The sequence below is a fragment of the Nansenia antarctica genome (assembly GCF_963989245.1).
Source record: "Nansenia antarctica genome assembly, chromosome: 2".
In the NCBI taxonomy this organism is placed as follows: domain Eukaryota; kingdom Metazoa; phylum Chordata; class Actinopteri; order Argentiniformes; family Microstomatidae; genus Nansenia; species Nansenia antarctica.
The window spans coordinates 6,571,795-6,581,794 of NC_137675.1; the positions used below are offsets into that span (position 1 = coordinate 6,571,795).

Consider the following 10,000-nt stretch of genomic DNA (forward strand, 5'->3'; position numbering starts at 1 on the left):
GTCTGTCTGTCTAAGTAGAGAGGTCTGTCTGTCTGTCTGTTTGAGAAGAGGTCTGGCACGAGGAGCTTCTGTTGGAGGATGAATTGACTCCCTGATAAGCGTGATGTCGTTTTAAAAAGGTTCCTACTCCAGAAGTCAAAATAGCGTGTGATCTGATTTCACACCCTTTTACCTTCACTCTCAACCGGACCTAGATCACAGGGGTAGATAAAGAACCGCAGTCTGTGTGTGCGTGAGTGAGTGAGTGAGTGAGTGAGTGACTGTGTACGTGTGTGTGTGTGTGTGTGTGTGTGTGTGTGTGTGTGTGGAACAACACTTCACAGTCCCCTAGCAGAAGCTCCATTAGCCCCCCGTCCCTCAGCCCGTCCAGCCCAGTTGCCGGGCGATAGTGTAAACGCTTTCTGTTTGACTAATCCTGCTCTCAAATATTTGTCAGGGTAACAGCCTCATCCCGACATATAAATACTGGGAGAGGTCCAGGCTAGTACGGACTCACACACTCACACACACGCACACTCACACACACACACACACACACACACACACACACATACAGGACCGTAGGGTGACACACACAGAGAGCAGTGCAGGACCGCGACGCAGAACGAAGGACAGGGATCCAACGAGGGGACCGATGTCTGGACCAGAACCGTGGCTGAAGACTATCTGAGACCAGGACCAGACCGTCTCTGCCATCTCAGAGGACCATCCCAGAGGAACACCTCGTCCCAGAGGACCACCTTGTCCCAGAGGACAGCCTCGTCCCAGAGGACCACCTCGTCCCAGAGGACCACCTCATCCCAGAGGACCGCCTCGTCCCAGAGGACCTCCTCGTCCCAGAGGACCACCTCATCCCAGAGGACCACCTCGTTCAAGAGGCCCATCTCGTCCCAGAGGACCGCCTCGTTCCAGGGGACCATCTCGTTCCAGGGGACACACTAGTATCACCAGCAGGTGAGTCAGTCAGTCAGTCACTCACTCACTCACTACATCCTTCCCTCTCTCTCACTGGTTCTTTCAGAGAGTTGTCTCTGTTCTCATAGACACCTTTGTGGCTCATATTTCTCTCTCTCTTCTCGTTGAGGAACTGAAGCTGTAGATGAAATGGAAAGCAAGGCTTTCTACAGAAGGGTGCAACGTAACCGTTGACACAATCGGACAGATGTTCTGTAGACTGAGAGGAATCTCTGGCTTCTGTCCGCTCTCTCCTCTGTTCTGATTGGTCTGTCCCGCTCTCTGCTCAATTTTGGATTGGTCTGTGTCTCTCTCCTCAGCTCTGATTAGCCAAGATGGCTGCGGGCGTCATCAGGAACTTTCTGCTCCCGGTCCCGACCCCCTGCTACCTACCCATAATCCTCCAGCACTCTTTCATCGACAACGAGGACGAAAGGGAGGATGAGGAGGACGGGCAGGAGAGGGGGGAAGAGACGGAGGACAGGGAGGAGGAGAGAGAGGAAGAGGAGGAGGAGGAGGAGGAAGGAGACGAAGACGGGGACTCCGAGGCTCAAGAGGAAGACGACGATTATTTACAGGAAGCTGACCTGTGCTCCACCCCCTGTCCTTGCGACGTGACCAACCAGCTCTTGCGGTTCGCCGAGCTCATCAGTCGGGACGTGCAGCGCTACTTCGGCCGTTGCCCCGACGACCCGGACGCCTGCGACATCTACAGCGACCGGATCTCCACGACGACTGGCGGACGCCTGCGTTACTATGACGACCTCATCCGGATGGCGCGGACAGGAAGCCCGGAAGAGGACCCGAAGCGCTCCCCCATCCCGGCGGACGACGGTCGCCAAGGGAACGATGGTCGCCAAGGGAACAACGGCCTGGGGCCGCTGGCCGAGCTGTTCGACCAGTGTGGAGGGGGGCGGAGTCAGGGTCCCAGCCGACCAATGAACAAGCGCCACCTCCCCCTCAGTTTCTGGAACGAGCCGATCCCCTGTCCCCCGCTGAGCATGCTGACCGACACCCCCGACTTCGCCTCAGAGAGCCCCCACACGCACGACGACGACGCGCACACACACGACAACACACACACACACCCCGACTTCAGTGACCTGCTAGCACACTGGGACCCCAACCCCAACCCGGACCTCGCCCAAACACTGACAGAGAGCACACACACCGAGAGCACACACACCGAATGTCACCACCACCACCACCACCACCAGGACACACACACCGAACGTCACCACCACCACGACACACACAGCGAGTTCCACCCGAGGTTCTGTTGACAGGAGAACTCCCTGACCCAATCACGGATTCAGGACGGGGAAAGACCACTCTCTCCCAGAAACACTAAGATGCTGGGCTTTACAGCATCAGCACTTTGACTGGAGAACTAGTCGCGTGGCCTAGTAGAACTCTAGTAGAACCCTAGTAGAACCTAGTAGAACTCTAGAACTCCAGTTCCCTGTTCCACTCATCACCTTGTTTTTACTTCTTTGCTGTTGCTGACGAGGAATAAAGAACAGTAGTAGTGAATCTGTTGTGCTGTCGTGTTGTTATGAGAAAGTACTGACAGTACCAGTCAAACCGTGAGCTTAGAATTATTAGGTTCTATCTCCGTTTAAGGTAGTTAAGAGATATTGAGCGTCAACATGTTTACATTCCATTATGTTTTGTGAGATGGAACCTTTGTATTTGATTAATTACTAACTCAAAAATTTCAAAAAAAATAACACCACACAGGCATTAATAAACACCTAATTTTGACAAAAATTGAGAACCTTATAATTCTAACATCACGAAACGTTGGGACACACCTTCTCCTTCAATGGTTTTCTTTATATTTTTAAAAATTATTTTCTACATTGTAGATTAATACTGAAGACATCAAAACTATGAAAGAACACATATGGAATTATGTAGTAAACAAAAAAACAAAACACACAAAAAAGCAAAAGGTGGCAATACTTTGAAGTATATAAAACATATTTTGGTTTGTTGAACTCTTTTTTGTTTCCCACATAATTCCATATGTGTTCTTTCATAGTTTTGATGTCTTCAGTATTAATCTACAATGTCGAAAAATAATATATAAATAAAGAAAAACCATTGAACGAGAAGGTGTGTCCAAACTTTTGATTGGTACTGTATATTTACAAAATCTCACTGTTAACTCATCAATGCATTCACGGCAACGCACCCCCTTACCTCAAGGACCTGGTCAAATCCCACAGCCCCTCCACTCGCACTCTCCGCTCATCAAATGCAAACCTCCTCAAACCCACCAAAACCCACCTCCGCTCCATGGGAGACCGGGCCTTCTGCTCCATCGCCCCCGAACTGTGGAACGCCCTCCCTGCCCACCTGAGAGCACCACAGTCGGTCGACTCTTTTAAGAGCGGACTTAAGACTCATCTTTTTAACAAAGCGTTCCAGTAGCCAGATTTGTATTTATTTTTTTCTTTAGTTTTATTCCACAGTGTCTTTTCAACCGTTCTGCTTTTGATGTTTTTAGTGATCTTTATTGTATTGTGCTGTTTTTGTTTCTTTTATTGACTGTAGCACTTTGAGATTCTTGAAATGTAAAGTGCTTTATAAATAAAATCCATTATTATTATTATTATTATTATTATAGTTTATGTTTTATTTAAAATATATATTTAACCTTTATTTAACCAGCAGGTCGCTTGAGATTAAAATCTCTTTTTCGAGGGAGACTTGGCCAAGAAAGCACACCAGTACAGATACAAGTAAAGAAATTGGCGAGTAAAACATAATAAATAACAGACACAGAGATAACAGATAAATATAATTTTATTTTTTCTTAGGAGTAGCATTTGCACATTTCTGTCACACAGTTTCCAATCAGAGTGTTGAACTCTCTCAGGGAGACGAGGTTATTAAGCTTTAGTGTGTTCTGGAGGTTATTCCATCGCATAATAAGAAAAAGTTGCCAAGTTCCAAGCGACACCTGGGTACGTAGTATGTCTAAAGTCTAGCTTTCATTGGGTGTTTGTTCAGAAATAAGCACAGCCACAAGACAGTTCCTCTAGATCTGAAGTGGTGGGTGTACAGGTTGAGGGGTCATTTGACTCCCTAAATTGTTTAGGGGGCAGGTGACTAGAGAGGGTAGGTTAGGTGTGTGGAGAAGAGGAGGTGGAAGATTGGGTTTGTAGTGTGTATGAGAGGAGGGGAGGGAGAGAAGGGGTGGAGAGGCAGAGGTGGTAGATTGGGTGTGTGAGTGGGGAAGGGGGGGGGGGGGGGGGTGAATTGGTGTGACTCATTTCCGGCAACAAAAACAGACCCAAACTAAACTGCTCATAACGTTAGAAATCTGATGATCAGATGCAAAAGCAGGAGATGCCATTTGACACCTAGACGTTGTGTGTGGATATGCTCAGATCATAGTCCGGGAATAACATTCTCCACATGACAAAAAGTCATCGATAATCCAATGAATAATCAAATTACAGCAGAATTTGAGGCCCGTCCGGCTTGTATGCACCACATTGGGACACACACACACTGCCGATGTCTAAGACTAACTGCGTTACATATTGAGAGAGGGGGGAGATATAGGTTGTGGAGGTGAGGTTTTTACAATATATAGCGATGGAGTGTTTCTAGAAAGGGTGAGGTAGATTGAAGGGAGGTGTGTTGGAGAGGGGGAGAGAGGAGGAGTCGACTGGGTGAGGCGGGGTGATGTGTGCTTACGTGTTTGGTAGCCCGTAGGGAAATGAGCGGTTGATAAGGAGAGGGCCTCTCTAGAGACCTGCTCTCTGACTGAGCGTCTATCCTCCACCCACTCTACCTGGTAACTGATACGTCGCCCTGCCAACCATGGATGGACACAGACAGAGGGCGCTTGACATGTGACACTTTACGATTGGATGATTAGGTTTAGGGTCAGGGTTTTGCGATTGGACAGGAGCGGGGGGACCAGTAGGATTCCGACACACACTCACACACACTCACACTAACCCTCTCTCTCTCTCTCACACACACGCACACACACACACACTCTCCCTCTCTCTCTCACACAAACGCACACACACACACACACACGCACACACTCTCCCTCTCTCTCTCTCTCTCTCTCTCTCTCTCTCTCACGCACACACACACTCTCCCACTCTCTCTCTCTCTCACACCCACACACCCACACGCACGCACGCACACACGCACACACACACGCACACACACACACACACACACACACACACACACACACACACACACACACACACACACAAGAGGAGGGTGTTCTTAGGTGGTGGCCAGCAGAGCGGACCGGGCAGTTAGGTTTGGGGTGGAGAGAAGAGAGGAGCGACAGGCAGCATGCGCACACACACCGTCACACACGCCGTCCTGTTGGGCCTGGTCCTGTGGGCCGCCTGCGTCCGCACGGAGGATGACGCCGCCGCCGCCGGCGCTGACACACACACCGAGAAGGAGGAGGAACCAGAGAAGAAGGAGAAGACGACGGAGATAGAGGAGGAGAAAGAGGTAACTGTCCTGCGTGACGTTAGAATTATAAGGTTCTATCTCCATTTTTGGTCAAAATGTAGTTTTTTACCTAATCTGATCCATTAGGTGTTTATTAATGCCTGTGTGGTGTTATTCTTAAAAAGTTGACATTTTTGAGTTAGTAATCCATCAAATACAAAGGTTCCATCTCACAAAACGTAATGGAATGTAACAACTTTGACGCTCAATATCTCTGAACTACCCTAAACGGAGACAGAACCTTATCATTCTAAGCTCACGAAAGACCAGCTAAAGACTGTCCTGTATTGACAAGCTTTTGGCTAACCCCAAAAGCCTGTCTCTCTGTGTCCTGTTGATATTGTTGTACACTTGTTGTTTGTTACTTGTTCTTATTTTCACCTGTTTGCCTATTTTAACCTGCTATGACTTGTGCTCTTTTATTATGTTCTTATGTATGTAAAGCACTTTGTGACCCCTGGTCTGGGATAGGTGCTATAGAAATAAATGTTACTTTTTTTTGTTTTACTTAGGTGATGGTTCTACACGTCTATAACTTCGCCAGGGCTCTGAGCGAAACCAAATACCTGCTAGTGGAGTTCTGTGAGTATCAGTCAATTTCTGTTCATTCATCATCCTTTACTTCCACTGACTATTGTGTATCATGAAATGATCCTAAAATTGTTGTATTAAAACATATCATTTATCATTGCTGTGTTATCATTCATTATACGGTACCAGTCAAAAGTTTGGACATGTTGAATGGGAAAGGGTGTCCACATTTTTGACTGGTACACTCAAGGATCATCATTTGATAGTAGCGATTATTGTTTGTTTTAATGCGTTCGTTGTGATTTGTGTGGAGACAGACCTGATGAAAAAGAGACTCTAGAATGTTCTTTAGAGACTTTTTTGGATGTTCCTCGCTCGACCGCCATCAGTCATGACCTCGTCAGCACTGGGTGCCGTTATCTCCCGAGCGTGCACGTGCGTGCGTGCACGTGACCTCCCCAGGAGAAGCACATGGTGATTCTCCCAGGGTGGAAGTTAGAGAAGAGAGGGAGAAGGGCTGGCTAGGGTTCTATATATATATATACTCTCTCTCTCTCTCTATATATATATATATATATATATATATATATATATATATATATATATATATACTGTATATATATATATATATATATATATAATTTCCGTTTTGCTCATAAATCTTTTCCATGGCTAAAACCCAATATTGCAATTGTAAAGCACCTACAGGCCAGAATCCCTATCCGTTTCTATTACTCATACACGCGTGTGGCGGAAAAAGGTACTATCGCGACGACTCTCCACCATCCACTCCACTCTACTCCACTCTACTCCACTCCACTCTACCATCGCGACGACTCTCCACGCCACTCTATCCCACCTGGAGAGGGGAAACAGCTACGCGAGACTGCTCTTTGTGGACTTCAGCTCTGCCTTCAACACCATCCTTCCAGACAGGCTAGTGACCAAACTACTAGACCTGGGACTATCACACTCTATATGTGCATGGATCAAGGACTTCCTGACCGACCGCCCCCAGAGGGTGCGGGTGGGCTCCCACACCTCCACAGCCCTCAGACTCAGCACTGGGTCCCCCCAGGGCTGCGTGCTAAGCCCCATCCTCTACAACCTCTACACCTACGACTTCACCCCCGTCCACCCCAGCAACTCCATCGTAAAGTTTGCAGACGACACCACCGTGGTGGGCTGCATCTCGGGGGGGGGACGAGGCGGCGTACAGGGATGAGGTAGAGCAACTGAGCAAGCTGTGCAAGGTTAACAACCTGCTGCTGAACAAGTCAAAGACCCAGGAAATCATCGTGGACTTCAGGAGGAAAAAGTCCGAGATCCAGCCCCTGCTCATCGACGGAGAGAGCGTGGAGAGAGTCTCAGCCCTCCGATTCCTGGGGGTGCACATACAGGATGACCTGTCCTGGAAGAACAACACAACAGCCACCATCAAGAAGGCACAACAGCGGCTCTACTTCCTGAGAGTCCTCAGGAAGGAACACATCAAGCAGGAGATAATGGTGGCCTACTACCGCGGCGCAGTGGAGAGCATCCTCACCTACGGCATCTGCAACTGGTTCTCCAGCTGCACAACCGCGGAGAGAAATGCGCTACAGAGAGTCGTGAGAACAGCCCAGAAGATCACCGGCGCCCCCCTCCCCTCTCTGGAAGAGCTGTACAACACACGCTGTCTCAGGAAGGCCTCCAAGATCTCCAGAGACCCAACCCACCCTGGGTACGAACACTTTACCCGGCTGCCCTCGAACAGGCGGTACAGGACCATGGCCGCAAGGACAAACAGACTGAAGCACAGCTTCTACCCCAGGGCCATCCAGGCCCTGAACACAGCAAAGACCTAGGTTCTGGGCCCTGGACAGTCTGGACGGATTGATGGCAGCTGCTGGACTGAAAAAATTCAGGTGTAGTGCTGAGGCACAAATATGTACATTTCTAGCCTGCAAACTGCGACACTTCAAATGAATGTGCAATAACACTATGTGCAATATGACAACCCTAGTCGTCTATCTGTACAGTATAGTATAGTGGATAGTGTACATAGCCTTTATTTATGTAAACCAGCTCCTTCCCTTCTTGTGTTTTTTCCCCTTTTTTTTTTCTTCTTTCCTAGCACCAGGGGAGCCACCCCTCCTAAATTTCGTTGTTTGGTACCTGTACTATAGCAATGACAATAAAGACCATTCATTCATATAATATACACACACACAGTACCAGTTAAAAGTTTGGACACACTTTCCCCTTGAATGGGTTAAGTGTTAAGGTACTATATATATATATATATTATCCGGTATTATTTCAAAACATACCGGTTGACAGAGGACACTGGCGTTGCTTGTTCGCCGCTTCTCCGCTGGAAATCTAGGTGTAATTGCAGTATCCAGAGTAGATTGTCCTAATAATTAGACCCCTATATATTTTTTACAATTATTTGTTTTTCTTTTTATTATTACTACTCGATCTTTTCAGTTTGTAAAGCGTCTTTGAGTGTCTAGAAAAGCGCTATATAAGTCTAATGTATTATTATTATTATTATTATTATTATTATTATTATTATTATATATATGCATATATAATGGTGCATTCGACAGAAAGTCTGAAACTAAAGTTAAAGTTAGAGCTTCCTATTGGTCACCCACAACAGCTACAACAGTCGTGAGCTTAGAATGATAAGGTTCTATCTCCATTTAGGGTAGTTCAGAGATATTGAGCTTCAACGTTTTTACATTCTATTATGTTTTGTGAGACGGAACCTTTGTATTTTATGAATTACTAACAAAAAAATATCAACATTTTAAAAATAACACCACACAGGCATTAATAAACACCTAATGACTCAGATTATGTAAAAAACTCAATTTTGACCAAAAAGGGAGATAGAACCTTATAATTCTAACGTCACGAGGTTTCCAGGTCTGCCATGTCATCAGAGCACCACAATGTGGCAGACTCATAATGTGGCAGACTCATAGAGGAGTTGACACAGGCCAACGGTTTCAGCTGCCACCCTGATCTCATCAGATATTTGCATGTTTATCTTGCTCTTCTCACTTCCATTCTAGAGCATATCTAGTGGACTCTAACTCAAATAGTATTTGAAAAGTTTCTTGAGCCTCTTCTGGAGTTTCGAGTTTTGTTGTTACATCACATTACATGAGTGTAAGACTGTAACATTCAGGGTTTTGTGCGTTTGGGGACTATTCCGTTGGCTCAATTGCACCAGGCAAACACAATCACGGTCAAATCATTTCAAATACTATTTGAACCCCAGTCTGGGGTCTTCTGCTAGTCTGAGTGTGTGAGGCTCTGTGTTGCTCCTCTGAGTGTGTGTGTGTGTGTGTGTGTGGTGCCCTGTGTGTGTAGACGCCCCGTGGTGTGTTGCTTCTCTGAGTGTGTGAGTGTGTGTGTGTGTGTGTGGTGCCCTGTGTGTGTTGCTCCCCTGTGTGTGTGTGGTGGCCCTGTGTGTGTAGCTCCACTGAGTGTGTGTGTGTGTGTGTGTGTGTGTGTGTGTGTGTGTGGTGCCCTGTGTGTGTAGACGCCCCGTGGTGTGTAGCTCCTCTGAGTGTGTGTGTGTGTGTGTGGTGCCCTGTGTGTGTAGACGCCCCGTGGTGTGTAGCTCCTCTGAGTGTGTGTGTGTGTGTGTGTGTGGTGCCCTGTGTGTGTAGACGCCCCGTGGTGTGTAGCTCCTCTGAGTGTGTGTGTGTGTGTGTGGTGCCCTGTGTGTGTAGACGCCCCGTGGTGTGTAGCTCCTCTGAGTGTGTGTGTGTGTGTGTGTGGTGCCCTGTGTGTGTAGACGCCCCGTGGTGTGTAGCTCCTCTGAGTGTGTGTGTGTGTGTGTGTGTGGTGCCCTGTGTGTGTAGACGCCCCGTGGTGTGTAGCTCCTCTGAGTGTGTGTGTGTGTGTGTGTGTGTGGTGCCCTGTGTGTGTAGACGCCCCGTGGTGTGTAGCTCCTCTGAGTGTGTGTGTGTGGTGCCCTGTGTGTGTAGACGCCCCGTGGTGTGTAGCTCCT

The 10,000-nt window shown here is 47.6% G+C and overlaps 2 protein-coding genes across 2 annotated transcripts in view; both read left to right on the forward strand.

The window, feature by feature from the left end:
• Positions 1 to 1,289: 1,289 nt before the first annotated feature.
• On the forward strand, positions 1,290 to 2,237 carry percc1 (proline and glutamate rich with coiled coil 1; the record flags this gene model as incomplete). The annotated part of the gene is made up of 2 exons (XM_080522621.1): positions 1,290 to 1,325; positions 1,533 to 2,237. The coding sequence occupies 2 exons, from the start codon at positions 1,290 to 1,292 to the stop codon at positions 2,235 to 2,237; spliced, it is 741 nt and encodes a 246-aa protein (XP_080378747.1).
• A 3,052-nt stretch (positions 2,238 to 5,289) lies between these two features.
• pdia2 (protein disulfide isomerase family A, member 2) overlaps positions 5,290 to 10,000 on the forward strand; it is a gene marked incomplete at its 5' end in the record, with an annotated part of 17,172 nt that continues 12,461 nt past the window's right edge. The window contains 2 exons of the mRNA XM_080522622.1: positions 5,290 to 5,457; positions 5,970 to 6,039. Of these exons, the coding sequence (XP_080378748.1) occupies positions 5,290 to 5,457; positions 5,970 to 6,039 (238 nt within the window). The remainder of the gene's footprint in view (positions 5,458 to 5,969; positions 6,040 to 10,000) is intronic.